Source organism: Lynx rufus, unplaced genomic scaffold, assembly GCF_022079265.1.
Source record: "Lynx rufus isolate CCGP_SWC_20201006 ecotype Redwood Valley unplaced genomic scaffold, mLynRuf1.p SCAF_9, whole genome shotgun sequence".
In the NCBI taxonomy this organism is placed as follows: domain Eukaryota; kingdom Metazoa; phylum Chordata; class Mammalia; order Carnivora; family Felidae; genus Lynx; species Lynx rufus.
The window spans coordinates 81,587,254-81,609,435 of NW_025814897.1; the positions used below are offsets into that span (position 1 = coordinate 81,587,254).

General features: G+C 34.7%; 1 protein-coding gene across 1 annotated transcript in view; it reads left to right on the forward strand.

The window, feature by feature from the left end:
• The window catches only part of ANO3 (anoctamin 3), a 413,517-nt gene extending 391,629 nt beyond the window's left edge, over positions 1 to 21,888 (forward strand). The window contains exons 22-28 of the mRNA XM_047071708.1: positions 5,156 to 5,253; positions 7,855 to 7,988; positions 8,891 to 9,043; positions 12,279 to 12,426; positions 16,485 to 16,565; positions 16,742 to 16,847; positions 21,706 to 21,888. Of these exons, the coding sequence (XP_046927664.1) occupies positions 5,156 to 5,253; positions 7,855 to 7,988; positions 8,891 to 9,043; positions 12,279 to 12,426; positions 16,485 to 16,565; positions 16,742 to 16,847; positions 21,706 to 21,888 (903 nt within the window). The remainder of the gene's footprint in view (positions 1 to 5,155; positions 5,254 to 7,854; positions 7,989 to 8,890; positions 9,044 to 12,278; positions 12,427 to 16,484; positions 16,566 to 16,741; positions 16,848 to 21,705) is intronic.
• Positions 21,889 to 22,182: the final 294 nt, after the last annotated feature.

The following is a 22,182-nucleotide window of genomic DNA, read 5'->3' on the forward strand; positions in this document are numbered from 1 at the left end:
CTGTCAAATCCATTTCTTCATTCACAAAGCCCAGAAATTTAGCTCCAGGGATTTTTCACTTTGGGGGAATTATTATAATCTATTCCATGGGTGTTTGAACTTTTAAATATGTTAGGTTTCCTTTCAAGCAGGGAAACTTCATCCAAAAGAAATCTTACTTGAAACACCAATCTATAATTATATAGATGTGTGTCTTCTAAGTCTCATAGTTTTGTGTTGATTTATATGTATGTTATAGAAACAAAAGGTCTAGTATTGCTAGATCACAGGGTTAAACACTCTATATATTGTCACTGAGACTGACAAATTGTCTTCCAAAATGCCAGTCCCTATAGCGTATGAGCCTGCTGCCTCAGACTTTAGCCAACAGAAACATTTTAATTTTTACCAATATAACATCTAAAAGATATCTCCTTTTGATTTCAGCTCCTTTAATTACGAGTAAAATGGAGAATATTTTTCATACGTTTGTTGGATAGTTTATATTTCTGTGTGTATGCGCTATTCTTGCTCATTTCCATTAGACTATTTTTCTCTGTCCTAATAATTTATAGACTAATAGGCTCTCATCTTTCAAATTTGCTGAAGATATGTTTCTCATTTTCTTGTATATCTTAATTTTGTTTTGATGCATTTTTTTAAAAACTGTAGAACATTTTTCAACTAAAATATCATTGCTGTTAATGACTTTGGGCATTTATATCATGCCAAATAATGTGTTTTTCATTCTAGAAATTAAAAAAGAAAAAGCCTCACACTTGTACTTTTCACTAATGTTGTTTTTTAAAATATTAACATCTTTGTTGCATTGGAAGTTTATTTCTGTGTAAAGAATAATCAAGATTTCCCCCCACCCCAGTTAGCAGTCACATTTTTAAGTAATAATACATTTTTTCATCACTCACCAAAATAAGATTTCAGGACTTATTATATTCTCCATCTTGAAATCATGTCTATTTCTGAGCTCTGTTCTGTCTCATTGGTCATATGGTTTATTGTTTCTCTAGTTCAAAATTGTTTTAATTATTCTAATATAAAATCCAATTTAATATATGGTACTATTACTAGGAGGTCATAATTTACAGAGAGGCTAACAAAGGATTCCCCGAGAAAACAGATACTTCCAGTCTCTATATAACAATTTCTCCAAAACTCAGGGGAGTCGTCATTGATATTGTCTCCCTAGAGCCTTCTAGTTGATTGGAATATATGGAGAAAACCTAAAACTTCCTGAGAACAACATGCTTTACATCAAAGAAAACTGGTTCAAATGCTAACCTTGCTACTTATTAATTCTTTGCCCTTAATTTAATCGCTCTGAATATCTGTCTCCTCATCTGTAAACTGGCAGTAGTAATACTTAGGTTGCAAAGTTGTTTATAGATAAGAGGCAATTTGCATAACACACTTAGCACAAGCCCTGGTCTTTGGAAGGCACTCTGATTGTAGCTGATAGTTATCAATGCTCTGTCTCCACAGCCACCTGGGTATTATCCTCTCAGGCGAAGACAGATGAAGGCTTTCCATAACTCCAGGCCTCCAGGAAGTCCCCACATCAAACTTGCAGTTTTCACTCATAGCCCAGATTATCCTATATCTGCTAAGAGGCTTTCATCTACCCAGTTTGGGACCCAAGGCTTACTTTTTACCAGGAGTGATCAACTGGATTTAGCAAAGGGCAGTGTGGGGAACCGAGTGGTACAGGCAGGTAGATCTGCATATTGATGCCATTTTAGGAACTTCTGTCACCAATAATTTTGTTCAATTGGGTACTTTTACTCTTAAATGTAAAATTATTGGAAGTCATGTTTCTTCTTTGGGAATCCCAGAGAAACAATCCCAATACTGGTGTCAAGAAAAATGTTTCATAACCATTGTAGACATTTTCCACAATATATATGGATGGCCGTATTTTCCAACAAATTATTATTTATTTTGAAAAACATCAGTGAAATGAAAAATGTGAATTTGTAATAGACCCTAGAAATTCTAGAACTATACACATAAATCTACTTAATGGAAGATAAAAATTGACTCTCTGAATTCAATCATACCACAAGCATTTATTGACACATACTCTATTCCAGCACCCTACTGGGTAATATGGGGTATACAAATGAAGACGTCCTTTTCCTTTCTTGATGATGTTAATAGTTTTGAAGAAAAGAATATAGCCGTGTTACATAACAAGTATTTTGTCTTTGGAGTCTGACGATCTACATTCTAATTCAGTCCCACCCAAATGCATGATTTTAGTATCTCTAAGTCTCAGGTTTTTCTTTTGTAAATTGTGATAAGAATAACTATCTCAGTAGTATTGGTGATAGGAGGATAAAACTGGATCATGCATGTAAAATCCCTGGTACAAATAGTTGTAGCTATTATAAACAAAAGTACCTCGGTTTTATTTAAAACATTTATGAATTGGCTATACTAACCTTTCTGCATACTATGCTGTATAATATCTCACATAAACATGTTATGTAAATCTGGGGCACCTGGGTGGCTCAGTTGGTTAAGCGTCCGACTTCGGCTCAGGTCATGATCTCGCAGTCCATGAGTTCGAGCCCCGCGTCGGGCTCTGTGCTGACAGCTCAGAGAACCTGGAACCTGTTTCAGATTCTGTGTCTCCCTCTCTCTCTGACCCTCCCCCCTTCATGCTCTGTCTCTCTCTGTCTCAAAAATAAATAAACGTTTAAAAAAAATTTAAATCATGTTATGTAAATCTATATAAAACGTTAATAATGGCTCATATTTAATGAGTGCTTGCTATATGCCAGCACATTCCAGCAATTGTCCCTAACTGTTCTAGATGTATTAATGCATAAATTCTATTATTATACTCATCTTACAGAAAAGGAAATAGAAATTGATACAAGTTCTGTAATTTGCCTACAATTATAGAAACCTACTTCCAAATTGATGAAGTTATCAGTTTGATGCAACCAACCTAGCATCAGAGTCTGCGCTTTGAACATTGTGCTTTCCAGCCACCATTGGGATAACACAGAGGCACAATCGAAAACATAAAGGCAATTGATTTGGAAAAGAGATGGCTGAATGATTGCTGACTCACACATGTAAATTGGATTTAGAGTAAACATACTTCATGTGAAAGGAACACGGGTATCAGAATCTGATAGTCCTGTCTGTCACCTAGCTTTATCATCTACAAACGAAGATACCAACACCCATCTTATGAGGTTCTCAGGAGGAGCAAATGAGAAACATATGTTAAGGCCCCCAGCTCTGGGCTGTCCACAGTCATATGATTTTTTGGGAGGAGGGAGGTGCAAAGGGAATGAAAGCCTGGGTCTCCTGCATGCTCATTTATGCTCTTTTACTCATTCAAAGTATAGGCTCTCTTACCAATTGAATTTTAGAGTTGAAGGACTATATTTCTCCAGAGGGAACCATTATATGAGAGGGGCAGACCCACAAAAACTATTTCTGCCCTATAAACCACAAAGTCATAAAGGCTCAATTTTAACAAAATTAAAAATGGCCTGTCATCCAGGCCACTTTGGCCTATGACTATGGAGAGTGAGCCAATCACATGGTTCTATAATGGTCTTTGTTTTCCCTTTCCACATAATAATATGCTCTGGTATTCAAGGCAACAAACACACTTGGTAAATAGAATTCATCTTTAATGTTATGTACAAGAGTAGAGGATTAGGGTGCAACAGACCAAGGCGTTCAGTTCCATTACCAACAGTCTACACTATATGACCTTGTACAAGTTAATTTACATCTTTGAGTCTATTAAAAAAAAAAAGTTTCCGCTTGCAACTGGGGTCTATGCCTGCCTCTGTAGCTTAGTAATTATTCTGTTTCAGACATTGTACGGAACCCATTTATCATATATATGTGGGAGAACTAGGGGGTCCTAAATTAATCCTAGAAAGAAAGGGCAGGCTTACATGGGAGAATTGAGACTTCTCCACACAGTAAAAATTACCGCTGGCAAGCCCTCTCTCTGGCTCAGTTTAGGGAGTTTTAAATTACTGGGCTGGAACCAGAAAACCAGGCTCTTCGTGTCCTAATTATCTGTTCCCTTTGAAGTCCCACTGGTACCAATTTGATAGAAATAGAAACTGTGGATCAAAGCTATAGTGACTATTGTTCTTATGAGCAGGACAGGAACCCATTTCTAAAGAAACAGACCCACGCTTTCCTACCCAAGTGTCTTCTACAGTGCAAAGTTTTCAAGCAAAACACATTAGTTGCAATGTTCATTGCAATCACATTTTTGTTTGTGGGGGTTTCTAATGCTACCCTTTATTGCATATCTGAAAAAGCAGAGAGCCGCAGAGAAGGCAAAACTGGGTCATACTGATAAGCCATTCTGTGGCATGCTTTTATCACTAAAAAATACATTCGAGGTAGATATTCCCTCTTCAGGATATAGAACAACTGCTACCAACCTTGAGAGTGGGCTAGACTGAATGACTCACTTCAGAAAAGAATAGGGAAAGGGCAAAATGAGTAACTTTACAGTAGAAATACCTGGCAAACACTGTATCAACCAAGTGATGAAGATTAATGTCACTAGTGATGTTGTATGGAGAGCATGTAGCTTCTGATAGAATGTGATGAAAATGGTACTTTATGTTTGTGATCTCCTTCCATCCTCAAAACACATAAACCCAGGTTAAACACATGAAAACATCAGAGAATGTTGGTTTCTCAGCTTTGACAAATATACCCTGGTGATATATAAGGGGCAATGGAGGACTGAAGTGCGTACGGGCATTCTCTGTACTATCTTTGCAAATTTTCTACATTTAAAATTATTGTAAGACAGAAAGTTTATTCTAACTTACACATTTTTCTATCTCCTGATTGTTAATAGATATATAGTATTCATAGCAATCATTAAATAGGATCATGCCTAATACAGACCTTGGCAGATAGTAAGTGCTCATTAAAAGTTTGACTTCTTGTTATTGCTGTTACAACTTTGATCACTATTCTTCTCTAATTACTGAAAACATCCCTATCAGGTGCCTTATACATGTTCTGTCTTCCTTGTTTTTATTTTCTTTATGCACTGAGATAGTGCTGCCTGGTTTTAGAATTTGCTGTACAGTTTGAGGGTGGGGATGTGTAACCAACTGAGAAGAGCAAAATCATAGTTGTTGTTCTGTTTCAGTGTCATCCCAGTGGCTGTTTGATAGACCTCTGCCTCCAGATGGGAGTGATCATGTTTTTGAAGCAAATATGGAACAACTTCATGGAACTAGGATACCCGTGAGCACTTTATTTTTTAAACTTGCCTTATTTAAACTTGCCTTATTGGGGCCGGGTAACCAGACAGATGAAGGTTCAGTTCCCTCCCTGCTGCTCGCCAAATGTGTGACCATGTGTGAGTTAGTTAACTTTTCTGAGCCTCAGTTTTCACATCTCAAGAGGGTATCAATGGCTGTATGTGCCTTGAGAACACTGGTAAGGAGTAAAGGAAATAGTGTATGTCAAGTACCCAGTACTCTGTTCAACATATTAAGATGCTTTTTGCTATTTTTAAAGCACTATTGACAGTACAGGTTCTTAAGGATAAAAATAACTTTCTGGTTTCTTCTGGCTACCAAAAGACCAAGGCAGATGTTGTTTAACAAAGAGAACCTCTGTTCATGCTCCTAGATCAAGAAAAAATAAAACAAAGATACAATTTTGGATAGGGAGGACTTGTACTCTTTATTACACCAAAAAAAAAAAAAGTCATTAGAATAGGATTGATTGTGAAAACAACTATATATATATATATATATATATATATATATATATATAGTATTCTGTTTTGTCTCTTTAGATAGGGTTTAACTATCTGTGAAATGCTGACATGTTGAATGCCTACTTTTATATCATATAAAATAATATTACTCTTCCAAATACACTGGAATACAGTGTATGTAAAACAATGTCATATGGAAGCTGTAAGGCCTAATCAAGGTTAAAAACATGACTATTTTGAGGAATTTCTTGACCATAGAAGGACTAGTTAACTGATGATATAAATAGCTTAGGTTTAGTCATCAAATTATCCCATCATTCTTTTTCCTTGTTGGCTTACAAATGGTATCAGGACATTTCAGAGCAGAGACCTTAGGACTGGAGAAGTGATATCAACCCTGAAATCTGCCATGAGACATTATGTGACATATTAGGCAGTTAGAGCATGGTCTATGAAATGTCTGAGACCTGGTTCAAATACTTTCTCTGCCTCTTGCTAAAGATGCTTATAATTTACTTCACCTCTCTCTGACATTATTTTTTTTTATAAAATAAGGGATTTGTGGAGATTGCATGAGATACCCAGTGGTCTTTAACCTTAATAAACAACTGAGCCTTTTTGTGAAGAGATCCTCAATATTCCAAAGGGATGAAAATGAATCTCTTGTAAATGAAGAGAGCATAGGGATGTAGGGATAGAAGATTGGGTAGCCCACCCCATCATTCGTATCCCTTCCTATCCTTGATTCATCTCTTTGAGACGTAGGGTTTGGGAATGTCATTTGAAAATAGCTGAGGAGATTAGGGAGCAAGTGCCTACCACAAGATCTGATGTGTTGTGAAATAAATAGCTGTATAAGCACCATCAAGATGGTATAGTAGTCATTATCTTATTTAGAATGGCTATTGTTATCATTTTCTGTGTACTTCTGTACATATCACACACTTTGGATAGCACATTTTCACGATGGCTTTGCCCAAGTGGTCAGCCTGGATTGTGTATATCAAATCCCAAATGTACAATGGTAAGGGGCATTCTGTTGGTGTTCTTTCAAATCCAGCAGGAGTGAACCAGTCACTGAACAGTAATTTTGAAAATTTGATAACATGGTTCTCTTTTTTAAAGTAAAATCTTAAGCAGACCGAAGAAAATAAAACTGAACCAACCAGGCCTGCCTCAATCCCAACACCCAGCCCCTTTTCCATCTTCATGAGGTCCCAGAGGCAACTTCCATGGGACATACACTGAAGAACTACCTGACTTTTGGATCGATGGTTGTTTTTTTCAACACCCACTGAGTATAGATATGTAATTAATTATATGTGAGAGTTGAGGTACTATTCACTGAATCCTGTAGGATTCACTTCATTCTAGAGGTAATTGTCATATAACCCTTGAAATAATTAATTGCCCAGATGTCCCCGCTATATGCATACTGGGATATTTCTGTGCCATGTAATTTCAAGATTGCCCCTACGCTAGGGAAATACTGTTGTTAATTCCTTTCCAAGTCTTTTAAATGGACTGAGACACAGATCCATTGCCTGTAAATTATTGTTCACTATATTAACAGAATGTAATTGTTAATACTCAAACCCTTCACATTCATAAACTCAGAGGTGAATAGACTTACTAATACATTGCAAGATAGGGACTAGAACCTCTATCTCTTGAAACCTTAACTAGGACTCAGTTATTCAATGTGAAACATGACTTTACTTGTGTTTCAAGAGCACAGCTCAGCTGATTTTGGGTTATGAGCAATGAAGAGCTCAGATCCAATCAAATAGGCAACATAGAAGTTTAAGTATTTATATAGGTTGGAGTGGAGGAAGGAATCAGAAATGGGTATTTATCTAATAAGTATCAGGAAGCACCTAAGTGTAATGGGAGGAATTAAATCCCGGATACATATGTAGACATTTAGAAGATCTAGGAAGGCTGAGACCTATCCTCTCATCTTAAACTTGGAAGTCGAGACCGTGCAAATATCTCTAATTCCCAGAAATGCGTAGTGTACTCCCAGAGTAGTGATATTTGTCTTTTCTTAATGCACTACAAATTGTTTACTACATACTTACCTAAGAGCTCAAAAGCCCTTTGTCTGTTCTGTGATATAGGTTGATCCAGAACTGGTGGTCACGACATAAAATCAAGCGAGGAGTACAAGATGCTTCCATACCTCAGTGGGAAAATGATTGGAATCTGCAGCCCATGAATATTCATGGACTTATGGATGAGTATTTAGAAATGGGTAAGGAAAGAAACTTCTACACAGCTCTTTGGCTTTCTTGATACTCTTTTGTTACTTCACACAGGCTTTGGTTTAAGAGAGAAAACCATCTCTGTCCTTTCCAACCCCAGGCATTCTAAAATACATCTGTACCTTTATCTCAACATAACTAGAGAAGAGATTAAAACATTGTCCTTGGAAGGCTCACAGATTCTGTCCTCTGTTAGCTGTAACATTTGACCAAAATGAAGAGTTTTCTCATAGTAGAATACCTAGCTTTAGTGCAGGTATTTAAAAGGAACAAAATAAAGCAGAATCCATTCCTGTGTCAATAACATACCATCCTGCCAGGATAAAGCAATAATTATTTCGTACAATAACCTTTGCACAGACCTGGTATGAGTTCGATTGAGAAACCCACTTATTTATATTAAGAAAATAAGGATTCCCACTCCAGCTGTTAAAATCTTTGTGTATTGTCTTGACATTTACTTTTGCTCTGGACTTTACTTTTTCTCATCTATTAAAAAAAAAAAAAAAAAAAGACAAGATTAGGTCTCTTGGGTCCCTTCTAGAGCTAAGCATTTTTCTTCAAGCCTTCCTCTTTGACTTCTTTTTTTTTTTATTCACTCTTTCTTCATGCTACATGGCCTAGGGGTGGAAAGCACATAAACTTTCAATCCATTGAGATCAGAGTTTAAGTGCAGGTTTTAGGATTTTTAGCTATCTACCGTTTTGCAAGCTTGCTTAACATATATGAGCTATAATTTTCTTAGCCGAAAAATATGATGAGCATATTGACCTTGTAGGGATATTGAAAGGATGAAAGGCAATTTATGTAAAGTACCTAATATGGCACAAGGAAAGCACTCAAGAAATGATATTGTTTGTATTACTAATTTTGTAATGCTCTCCCTTTACAGTTTTGCAGTTTGGTTTTACCACCATCTTTGTTGCGGCTTTTCCTCTGGCCCCTCTTTTGGCCTTATTAAACAATATCATTGAGATCAGGCTGGATGCCTACAAATTTGTCACCCAGTGGCGGAGGCCTCTGCCGGCTCGAGCCACTGACATAGGTAAGATTCAGGAATTAAATGGTTCTTGCATTGCTAAGGCCATCAGGTGCCTTGAGCTTAGCACCGTGTGGGTTTCTATTGTTGGGGTTCCCTTCCAACTATAACAAAAACTGAACAATTTTGGTTAACAAAATAATGAAATGAACACTAACTTACTTGGGAGTATGTTTATACTAAATATGCTATTTCATGAACTTGTTTGTAACTAAAAATGATCTCATATACACATTTCCATGTTAATAAAAATTGCTTTGCTTCATTTTTTATAATTCCTGCACCAATTTTTATTACATGTTGTGTGACATTTCTAAAAACTCATTCCCTTAAATAGAGATGTTTAGATTGCTTCAGTTTTTCCTATTATAAACAACACTGAGGTGAACATACATCTTCATACATACTTTGGCTGATTATTTCCTCAAGATACATTTCTAGAGTGGAAATCCTATGTCAAAGAGCGTATACATTATTTTTTTTTGACATTTAGCATAATGCCCTCCATCCATTTAAAATTTTAATAATTTCTCAACATGTTCTCTAGAAATACTGTGACAATTGATACTCCTACCAGGTATAAGAATGGTTCTTTTTTTTTACTGTTGTTCATCCTCACAAATCTGAGGAAGCAAACCATGTGATCTTGTTATGTTTCCCCACATTTTTATAACTATGAGATTAAATACATTTGTATTTCTTCTTTACTAACTGTGTATGAAGTTTGTCTATTATATTTGATTTGGTAATCTTTATCTCCATGTTCACAATATTAACCTTTGATATATAGGTTGCAAACATTTTCAAATGCTGCTTTTTAACCTTTCACTCTATCATGAATAAGTTTTTAAAGTGTGTATATTATCACATTGATATATCTCTCTTACAGTTATTATTTCTGGCATTCTTAGAAAGTCCTTTAGAACTCCCAGTTTTTCACCATGCATTTTTTTTTCACCATGTATTTTAGATATGTGTATGTTATTTGGTTATCTGTTAGCCCTTTATGGTTTTATTTAAATTGTTGATCTAATTGGAATTTGTTAATAAAGGGGTTGAAATTGGTATCCAGCTTTTTTTTTCCTAAAGAGTAGCAAATTTTCCCAAAACCATTTATCAAATACTTCATCTTTCCTAGCTTGTTTGAATTATCTCTATTATACTAAATTCTATATAAACTTAGGTATATTTCTAGAATCTCCATTTGTCCCTTTGATCTGACTACTTATTTTTGGCATACTGTTTTAATAAACTGTGATTTTGTAATAGAAATTCTAAGTATATGAAAAAGCAAATTCATACTTTTCCTTCTCCTTTTCGGGAATTTTCTGGCTAATATTGAAAAGTTATCTTTTTGGTTAATTATATAAATATATATATATATATATATACATATATATACATATAGTTAATTATATATATGTACATATATATGTAGATACACTCCACAGCCAACAAAGTTTATTTCAAATATACTACTAACCTGCAGAGATTTAATGCTATTCAACTTGAGTTCCCATTTTTTAAAACAACTAAAATTATTACTATTATTTAATTTAAATATATTTATTATTTCATTATTAAAGTAATATGAGCACATTAAAGAAAATCTGGAAAATAAATCAAAAAAGAAAAATCAAACCCCATTCCAGGCTTAATTAGTGTTTATTGTACTTTCCAATGCAAAATTTACTACTTTGTTAACTTTTGTAGGTTGTCTTGCTCAAACCAGGCAACAAAAGGTATAAAAATAGTTAATATTCATCTTCCCTCTTTGCCTGTCCCTTCTACCTCAGGGCGTGAGTGATATCAGCTAGGCATTACACTTTGTCAGTGTTTTTCTTGCTCATACAAATATACAAAAAATTGTACACTTATGGATTCTGCATTTTTTTTTCTTCATGAATATCCTCTAGCTCAAAACATATTGGTGTCATTCATTTTAATAGTGTAATAATACTCATAATAGATGTATGATAAGTTGTATAGTCATTTACTTAGTTGTCCCAAGCAGGGAATAACATTCATAAATATAACTATGAATAAATATAGGTGTAAATATAGACACATAGATATTATATATATTGTCTATCACATATCCATAGATGTGTAAGAACAGTGTAACTCTGTAGTACAGATCCCCAAAATAAGGCCTACCAGATTAAAATGTATTCACATTTTAATTTTAAAAGATATCAGATTAATCACCACAAATACTGTAACAAGTCCTACTTCAAACAATTACTTTCAAAGGGTTTCTGTTCCCACAGTCCTTCAATAGCAGTGGATGGTAAGAGACTCAAATCTCCTACAATCTGATAGATTAAAAAAAAAAAATCTTATTTTTTTGAAAGGTGTTTCTCTGAAACGCTAATTTTCAACTAGTGATTGATTATTTTCATTTCCATAGCAATTACTCATTGGTATTCTTGGCCCATTTTTCTCTTGGGTAGTTTGCCTTATTAAAATTGTAGGACATTTTTGTGTATTCTGTATAATAACCCTTTGTTTTTTGTGAAGCAAACATATTCTCTCTGGCGATTGTTTTCTTTTCACTGAATATTGTTACTTTTGTAAAACTATATGTTAAATTTTGATGTATTCAAATGTTTTAATGGATTCTGATTCCTTGTCTCATGATTTTTTATGTCATGTATTTTTTATTTTTATTTTTTTCATTACAACTCAATATAATGAAACATAAAGATTTTGAAAAACAAAGAAAAGGGATGAGGGTTGGATACAGTTGCCATCCTATCTAATTACCTTTAGCACTTTTGAGTATTTCCTTCCAGGACTTTTTTTCTTTTTTTTTTTTTTTATCAATACTTTTAAAACAACGTTTAATCCTGTTTCAAATATCACTTTTGACTATAATCAATATTATATGGATACTGTATACAATTTTAAAAGCTTTTTTGTGTGTCTTTATACCAGATTGGGAAAGTCCTGGGTCTTGACGCAAAACTAGTTTTGCACTTTTACTTTAAAAAGGTACTTGAAACAATTCCTAATGATATTTTAATTTTCAGATCTCTCTAGGTAAGGTTTACCTTCCCTCTGTGGAAAAGTATTCAGTAGATTCCAATCTGTACTGAGATACTGTGCTAAGGAAGGAAACAATGAACAGACCTGGGGTCCCAAAATAAGTAAAACATTCTCTCCAAAGAAGACTCATTAGAGGGTTTTAATGTTTTTTTTTTTTTATTTTATTTCCTATCTTTACTCTTTCTCCTACTAGGTATCTGGTATGGAATTCTTGAAGGAATTGGTATATTGGCTGTTATCACCAATGCGTTTGTAATTGCTATTACATCTGATTACATCCCACGTTTTGTCTATGAATACAAATATGGCCCCTGTGCAAGTCGTTTTGAATATGGTGAAAAGTAAGGTTGAAATTTACACATTTTTTCTTATATATTTTGTTTGTGATTGAAATGGGAACTCATTGGGAAGTTTTGTTCTGTGACCGTTAAGGTTAGTGTTTTTGATCATTGCACTTAAAGTGTGCTTATTGGATGAAATCAAGCGGGATAAAAAGGGCAACAGTGTTTTTTATGCAAAGATTGTGAAGTCTCTCTCTGTTTTTACTTGTAAATGCATCACTGGTATCGAAATGTTAAAAAACATTATAATGTATTTAGAAGTGGAAGAGACATTAGAAATCATGCAATGCCATCTTCTGACTATATAGATGGAAAAATTGGGCCCACACTGGTTAATCAAATTGCTACAGGGAATAAAGCTAGTTTGTAGGAGATACAGTGCATGAAGGAAATGTCAGCTACATGATGTGAGAGTTGTCAAAAGGAATTTATAGCTAGGGATTTTAAGGTGCAGAAAATATTGCCCTGGATCTGTGTCCTTTTTTTTTTTCCTTTGAAATTAAAATTTGAATCCATGCTTTAGAGCAGGGTTCCTCAACATCTGCACTATGGACATGTTAGACCAGATAGTTCTACTTGCAGGGATGGTGGGGGTGTTTCTGTGCATTGTAGAATATTTAGTAGAATCCTTGGCTTCTACCCAGTAGATACAAATAGCAACCTTCCTACTCCTCAAGTTGGGACAACCTAAAATTGTCTTCAGATATTGCAAAATGTCCCCTGAAGAACAAAATCACCCATTTTACAACCACTGTTTTAGGGGAAATGTGTTTTTCACATCTTTCCTTCTTGAAAGCAAGTATTAGGAAAGAATGTCAGAGAGCACTAGCCATGGGGAATAGAAATGGGAGTTTCAGCTGCAGATTAGCTTTACAAGTGGAAGAAGTTATGGGAGATAAAGCAATGATAGGAGAAGCCACTTCAGTCCTACCTCAGGGGCAGGTTTGAGCATGCGTCTCATGTAGATGCAGGGCATGTGCCCCAAGATGCTGAGCTCTGGCTTACGATGAAATCAACCCTTAGCTCTACTGATGAACCGATGTCTTCTCAGAACACTGAGACACCTTTCTGAACATAAACATCTCAGTTTTTCAAAGAGAAGTAATAAAGACATAAAATCTTATTTTGTATTTTGGAGTCATGTCAAGGGACTTTAACTGAAAAGCAAACACCCTAGATTGAAATTCTTACTGCCTTTTACTAAAAGGCACAATCATCAATCTGGACCCTTAATAAAGAAGTAGTGTCTAAAGTAACATTTTATGAACTGTAAAAGACAATATAAATAAGCTACTTTTAGCATGAATAGTGAAAAGCCAAAAAAAGTTTTTCTTAATTTAAAATAGTCTAGAAGTGGATTTTAAGGGTTTATAATATGTAGGCATGTTTGGGAACCCTCTTCCTTAGAAGTGTTGTTTGCTACTGTCTTTGCTTCCATCTAGTGGCAGGTGAAATGAAAGTGGTTGGTTATCTGCTGTGTATTCATTTCCAGTCCTGCTTTCATGTAGATAGCACCAGACATCTCCATATTCAGTGACTAGATGTAGAATAACTTTAAGAAGAGATGTAGAGGGCTTATACGAGGTTGAAACTGCACATTCCTAAGACCATCCTGTTATTTAATTTTTTCTAGGTATGCTTAGCAGCTAAGCTGGAGTAGATTCATTCAGATCAGAATTTTTCAGACCAAGATAGCAAAAGGACAAAATGGCGGTGGAGAGGAGGGTATTGGCAAGAGAGCGGTTAAAATGACAAATCATGGGGTCTGGGATGGACAGGCAAGGGAGTAAAACCAGTGCAGTCCTGTACTTCAGAATTCAGGGTTTACAATGAGATAGATGTACATTTGAATCCAGGTTTGAACGGCCGTTTGTTCTGGGCAGTGATTTTCAACATGTGTGTCCTTCAGAGTCCACAAGGCCGATATTGTTTTCATAATAATACTAAGATATTCTTAGTTTGTTTGCTATAATGACATTAGTACAGATGATACGAAAGCAATAGTGGATAAAATGCTCTTGTGGCTTTGCATAACTGAAGGCAGTGGTAACAAAAACAGCAATGACTGTATTCCTTTGTATAACCACCATTTTAGAAAATGCCAGTAAGAAAATTCAGAATGTCCTTGATGAAACAATAATTATTACATTTATTAAACCCCCGCCTTGAATAAATGTCTTTTCAGTATTCCATGTGACAAAATGCAAAGTGTGATAAAGCACTTCTCCTATACGCTAAAGTGTGGTGATGCTCGTCTCAGAGTAAACCACTTGCATGATTGTTGGATTTGCAAACTACACAAAATGCTCTTATTGTGATATAATGATTTCCAGATAAACTATGATTATTAGACTGGCGTATGTAGGAGACACTCTTCTAGAAAATGGACAAAACTAGCTTGTCACTTTAAGAAAAATAACTGACATATTTGTTGCCGTTAATAAAGTTCAGGTTTTAAAGTGAAGATCAATTTTAGATAATTTTATCTACCACTGACCTTGAAAGTTTGCCAGTACTTACAGATTTTTCTTGATAAAAATCAATGGTGATATTAACAATTATGCTTTTCGTAGTCTATAGTAAAAGTATAACAATATTTGGAAGATCTGCATAATTCAAGAAACAAGTATTTCCCAGATGACCCATATTTAAGGTTACAAAATTATGCATAGATAAAATATGACTTCAAAACACAAGATAGACCTGTGGATTTTAATGTAAAATCCATATAAAAAGTTTATTGATACTTTAAGACTCCACGTTGCAATTAAACTTTAAGAAATGGCACAGGTAGAACTTTGGTGTTATATCCATGAAAACTATCAACAATTATTTGAAGTGCTATTAAAATATCCTTTGTTACAACTACTTATCTATGTGAGGCCGGATTCTCTACTTACTCTTCAACTAAAACACCGTACTGCAATAGATTTAATGCAGAAACAGATGTGAGAATGTAGCTGTATTCCAGTAAGACAGACATCAAAGGATTTGCAAACATGTAAAACAATGTCATTCTTCTTACTATATTTTTTGGAACTTATCACTATTTTCCTTTAAAAATGTGCTGTTTATATCAATTTGTAATGAATTTGATAAATTATCTTAAATGAATTAATAGATAAATATTTTCTAAATTTATTTTAATTTATAATGTGTGAATAGCAATGCATACACATTCATGCAAAAAGGTTCTTGAGATCCTAGTAATTTTTTAAAAAATTTAAAGGTTAGCTGAGCTCAAAAATCTTGAGAATTATAGACTTGGAGGAAGTTAGTCTCTGTAAAACTTAGTTCTTTATATGATGGAATTGATAATGTACATGTTCTAAGGTTATTGTAAAACTTAACTCTAACTACAATTTAATACCTCACCATCAGGATAGGAATTTCTACTTGTTTTGTTCATTGTCAAATACCAATCATCTAGGAATTTTTCTAACAAATTATAGGTCCTCGATAAATATATGTTGAATAAGTTAAATCACAAATACACATGCTGTTCTATTGGCTGCTTAATTATAATTATAATTAATAATTAGCCAGATAGTGTGATTTGCATGTATAAAACATATATTTATAGAGTTTTAACACATAGGAAGTAATTAGCACAATGCTTAGTGCACAGTCAGCGCTTAATAAATGTAATCCAAATGAATGGGGAGAAACAGTGGAGGGGTGCCTGGGTGGTCAGTCCGTTAAGAGTTTGACTTTGACTCAGGTCATGATCTTGCGGTTTGTAAGTTTGAGCCCTGCGTCGGGTTCTGTGCTGACAGCTCAGAGCCTGGAGTCTGCTTTGTATTCTGTGTCTCGTCTTCTCTCTGCCCTTCCCATGCTCATGCTCTGTCTCACCCTGTCTCTCAATAATAAATAGATGTTAAAAAAAAAAATTTAAAAAAAAAACAGTGGACAAGAGTTTGTCTCATTAACGTAAACGTACATAATAATGGAAGTTAGAGGATTAATAGGACTTATTGAATCCTGTCATGTGTAATGAAAGAATTGGACCAGAAATGTATAGATCTCTGAATCATGTGATACTTTTCTTTTTTCCCCAGTTGTTTAAAGGGATATGTCAACAACAGCCTATCCTTCTTTGACCTGAGTGAGCTTGGTGTGGGAAAATCTGGTTATTGCAGGTACATACTTGTAAATTATAGCTATCTTTTCTTCTTGCTTTTATCATTCCATCTCCTCCCTCTACATGCTAATAAGCCCATTTCAGCTGTCATTTTGGAGTTTTGGTAAATTACAGCATTTGGGGCCTCCATGCTTTGGTCTCTATTCCTCACATTGTTTGTCTTGTGGATTTTAGGTACCGGGACTACAGAGGTCCCCCGTGGAGTTCTAAACCCTATGAGTTCACCTTACAATACTGGCATATCCTCGCTGCACGATTGGCCTTCATTATTGTGTTTGAGGTTAGTCGCAGGCTGATAAAATTACTATCAGTAAACCCTTTTCCTACTGATAAATTAGTTGCCCCTTTGAAGTCAGTTCCTCACTGACTTCCAAAAAAGGACTTGTGTATATCCCAGTAAAAGATTCAGATACAGTGAAACTGCTATAAGAAGTGCAAAAACACAAAAGCTGAATAATGTAAGAAGGTAGGTCAGTGGGTATTTATACCAGAAAACTAAGATAAAAGAAGCTATTAACAGTTCAACTGAAAACTTAGGTTTGAGCCTGTTAGTAACCATATTTAAAAAGGAAAGGATGGTTTTCATCATGTGATGAGAGAATCTATACTTATTCATTGGGAATAAGAAACATATTTTCTAATAACTTAATTACAGTTGACCATATGTGTGTTTGTATAAGGGACATTGCATAATTCAATAAATAATGCCCGAGAACACTTTCATAAAATGTGCATAGATTTTGATTATCAGAGTCATGTAATAATATTAGACTGTAGTCCTGTGAAGAAATTTTGGAGAAGCTACAGTATTGTTGCCTTCCTTAGCATATAAGAAGCTTGATGCCATGGAGAATTTAGTGTTGGAATATATTGAGTATCGATTCTCTAAGGTACCATTAAGTTCTATGGAAAAACTGAATGTATCTGTTTTTTTATGGAGAGGAAAAAAAGGAGACATACATAAGACTTTTGGAAAAAGTTTTTTTAAAGGCAGATATACCTCTCCACTGATCTCCAAAAAATATGTCAAATTTTGTAGTGAAACATCCTTCATCCATAAAACGAAATGCTTACCTCTAAGGTTTAATCCAGGATGAAATTCTATTTACCTAATGATTCCATGAGCTTATAAATGTGTCTCCTGATGAAGTGTGATGTTTCACTTTATTACAGGTAACATAAGAGAGGTTAAGGCATATTTCCAACCCAATGATTCTAAAAAGTCTTCTTGTTATTGTGTGTGTTTTTAATGTACACTTTTTCTTCATCTTTTGGAACTCAAGTGAACAGTCTTAGTCAAATGCCTCAATTTACAGCAACCTGTCATCATGGAAACAAATGATTCCCTCTTTATTTTTTCTTCTTTATTCCTCATTACTAATTCCATTACCCACCCACTCCAAAAGCACCCACTCTTTTTTCTTCAGTAGAAATTTTCCCACATGTTTATTTGAACATACACATATGTATATATAGTATTGTTTTAAGTGTTCTTTTTTCAAAATTACTTCAATGGTATTATGCAATAACTTATTTTTGTCTCTTACCCATTTTACTTTTTTTAGACCTAGACAGAGATCTTTCTATGAGATCTATCCATATTTAGATAATTTCTTCAGTCTACTTATGTATGATAGTTCATTGGTTTTAAATACCATAATCCCCTATGGGTGGGTACTTGGGCTTGCAATAATCTCTCCACCTCTATAAATCTCTTATAAATATTGGACATATTACCTTCTAAACATACGTAAGGGTTTTTCAGGAATATTATACTCAGGTTTGGAAATTGTTTAATTTCACATAATACTGACAGATTACTCTCCAAAATTCCCTTAGATTTTCACCAGATTTTCATATAATGTGAATTGCTAATATTTTGCAATTGAATAAGAGTAAGGTAATATTTTGTTTTAATTTTGCTTGTTTGTTTGTTTTAAGCTGTTAACTCATGTCATCAACTTTTAGTACTACAAAACCATTTTGGTTTCTTTCTTGTGGATTTATAACCTTGATCTATTTTTGGCTGAATTTCTAGTTTATTTGTTGCCAAATTTCAAGATTTTCTTACGTGTCCTACATATTAGTCTTCACCAGTTATAAATATACAAGGTATCTTTTTCTTGTCCATAACCTATTAATTTTATCTATAAACAAATAGTGTTTAATTTTGATGTCATCAGGTCCTTCATTGTTTTCCTTTTAACGTTTTTGCTTTTTTTGTGTGTAGTTTATTTAGGAAATTGTCTTATCTCCAGCTCAAAAATATATTCTACTACGTATTTTACTATTAATTTTACAACCTTACCTATCACATGTGTTAAAGATATCCGGACATTTTATAGAGACTAAGGGAAAAGCTTATTTTTCTCATTCAATATAATTTTTATACTGCTGTTTATTAAATAATATGTTATTTAACCATTGATTTGTAAACCCACCTCTGTAATATTCCAATTTCCTATAGTAGGTGTGTCCCCGGCCACAGTGTTCTGATTTCATTACTCCATTTGTCTATTCCTGTTCCTTATCACACTATTTAAATGTCCTGGCTTTGGAATATATCTTCATATCTGATAAAGCCAGCCACTTCCTACCCCTGCCAAGTTTGCTTTTTTTTTTTTTTTTTTTTTTTTTTTTTTTTTTTTTTTTTTGAGAGACAAAGTGCAAGCAAGCAGGGGAGGGGCAGAGAGAAAGGGAGACAGAATCTGAAGCAGGCTCCAGGCTCTGAGCTGTCAGCACAGAGTCCGAAGTGGGGCTCAAATTCACGGACTCAGAGATTATGACCTGAGCTGAAGTTGGACGCCCAACCTATTGAGCCACCCAGGCGCCCCAAGTTTGCTTTTATTTTTAAAAATTGCCCTAGCTCTTTAGAGTTATCCATCATTTATATACATTTCAGAAGCCATTTTTCAGGTCCCCTCAAATATCATGCAAGGATTATGGTTAGAACTGCATTTATAGAAAACATATGTTGACTTATTTACAAAATCTGTGCTGATTCATTAATAAACATGAAATTTATTCAAACCATTCTTACATACTTTAATAGAGTCTCATAATATTCTCTTGCTTGTTCATTCCTTTTTATTTCCAGAAACTTTGTAGACATTTTTATTGCTGTTATAAACACTGTCTTAGCCTCCATTATGATTTGATTGATTTCTGTCGGAATTCTAATGGTCTTTTCTAACATGTGCAATGTTCCTTGTTTAAGTCTTTCATTGGTTCTAACCTTCTGTCTGTTAAATCTGTTGGATAGCCTTTTCAAGTGATAATACAAGTTGCAAATAAGGACAGCTTTGTCTCTTCATTTGTGAGGTTTATGCTCATTTCTCCTGCTTTCCTTACTGTATTGCTGGAAATTTCAGTAGGATATTGAATAGGAATGGTGTGAGCAATTGTATCTTGTTTCTAAATTTAATGGAAATACTTCAGATTTTTTTAAAATATATTTGCTGCAGGTTTTTTGTTTAAGATACACTCTGTCAGTTTAAGAAAATTATCATCTGTAACTGGTTACAAGGCTGCTTTGATAAATGGTAAACTTTAGCCTTTTAAAAAATAGATTTTTTAAAATACTGAATCATTCTCTCTATGTAAATCCGTTTATAGCTTCATTTATTACCATTGTATAGGACTCGGAGCATATTCTTCACTGTTTTAAATTATAACAAATGTTTTTGATTTTTATTTCTATACTTTTGAGACCCATTGCTGGATATTTATGTGCATACCAAATATATGATCAGGAAAGAAACTCCCGATCTACTTTTCTATGGTGAATACGACAGGCTTTACTGTGACCTACTGTGCAGTGCAATTTCCTGAGGCACTGACGTAAACCCAGTTAAAAGTACCTTGAATTCCTCCTTTCCACATAAAGAGAAGGTTGTCACAAAGTCCTGTAGGTAAATTCTTTTTTTTCCACACATCATCCTAACTCTATCAGTATCAGATTTTCTTTTCTGAGCAACTGAAAGGTCTACTCTTCTCCATGGGAAAAGAAAAAGGATGCAGTTATTATAATAGGAGATGATATTTAAGTGTTGCTTCTATTGCATCAAGCCCTTCTTTAAGCCCTTCACATATATCTGCTCATTTAATCCTCATAATAACCATTAAGGGATATCATTCCTGTCACCATTTTAGAGATTAGACACAGAGAGCGTAGGTGATTTGCAAAAGGTTACACAGCTAATAAGGGTCAGAGGATGGTTCAGACATAGGCAGTTTCATTCAGCCTCTGAACTTTGGACCACAGGCTTATTACCTTTTGGTTTTTGGTCCTGTCTTTTTTATATACAATACTTTTGGCAGTCTATTTTTAAAAATTAATACATTTTTATCATAAAGGAATTATGTAATAGAGACAAAATATTTTATAATATTTGAACTTACTAGAGTAGAAAATCTATGAAATGCATGTTCTGGAGATTGAGTCCACAGTCTCACAGAATGCAGTCATGGACAGACTGTATTCTATGTGGCTTATACAATGTGATTATGATCTATCAGACCTGAGTTTTCCTGGATGTGGTCTTTCTCATCTCTATATATCAATGCATGTTATAATAGGATTGCATAGTATATAAGGATTTTATAGATGTGAACTTAAGATTCATTCAGTGTTTATAAAGTGATTTTTAACATGTGGCACCTAAAAGAGGAAAGAATTCTCTTTTCTCCTAATACTTATGTGATGGAAGGCAACAGTATAGTTGTTCCAATATAATTTCTTTAAATTTTTTTAGGTTTATTTATTTTGAGAGAGAGAGAGAGAGAGAGAGAGAGAGAGTGTGTGTGTGTGTGTGTACCAGCACAAGTAGGGGAGGGGAAGAGAGAAGGAGAGACAGAATCGCAAGCAGGTTCTGCCCTATCAGTGCAGAGCCTGATGCGGGGCTGGAACTCACAAACTGTGAGATCCTGACCTGAGCCGAAATCAAGAGTTGGATGCTTAACCGACTGTAGCACCCAGGCACCCACCAATATAATTTCTGAAAATATTAATATTCTAGATAGTACACTCTGAGTTCTGATGCTTGATTGTAAGGCAAATGCAACATTGTTCACAATCTGTTCTATAATTGGCATTCCAGAATCATTGAAAACTGTACTTTCTCCTCTTAAATTCGCAGCACCTTGTTTTTGGGATCAAGTCATTCATCGCATACCTGATTCCGGATGTACCAAAGAACCTGTATGACCGAATACGACGGGAGAAGTACTTGGTCCAAGAGATGATGTATGAGGCTGAACTAGAACATTTGCAACAACAACGGAGAAAAAGTGGTCATCCTGTTCACCATGAATGGCCTTAGTTAATACCTGAGGGGCAGTACCAATGGTGGGAATGATAGCAACCTTAAATTCTAGGGGGGATCCAGGAGGAAGGCATACCTGGCAAACCATATATATGATATGTTACTTGGAAATGCATCACAGCCATCTCTGAGATTTGGAATATCCAGGCTTCTAGGGAAGAAAAAAAATGACTCATGACATCTAAATGGTTAGATTGACGTTGCAGGAAGCCGGGATCTAATTCTCAGAACCAGCCTCAGGGAGTTGTGTGTTTGGAGACCTCTACCTTCCTTCAGCTGCAGTGTGATAGG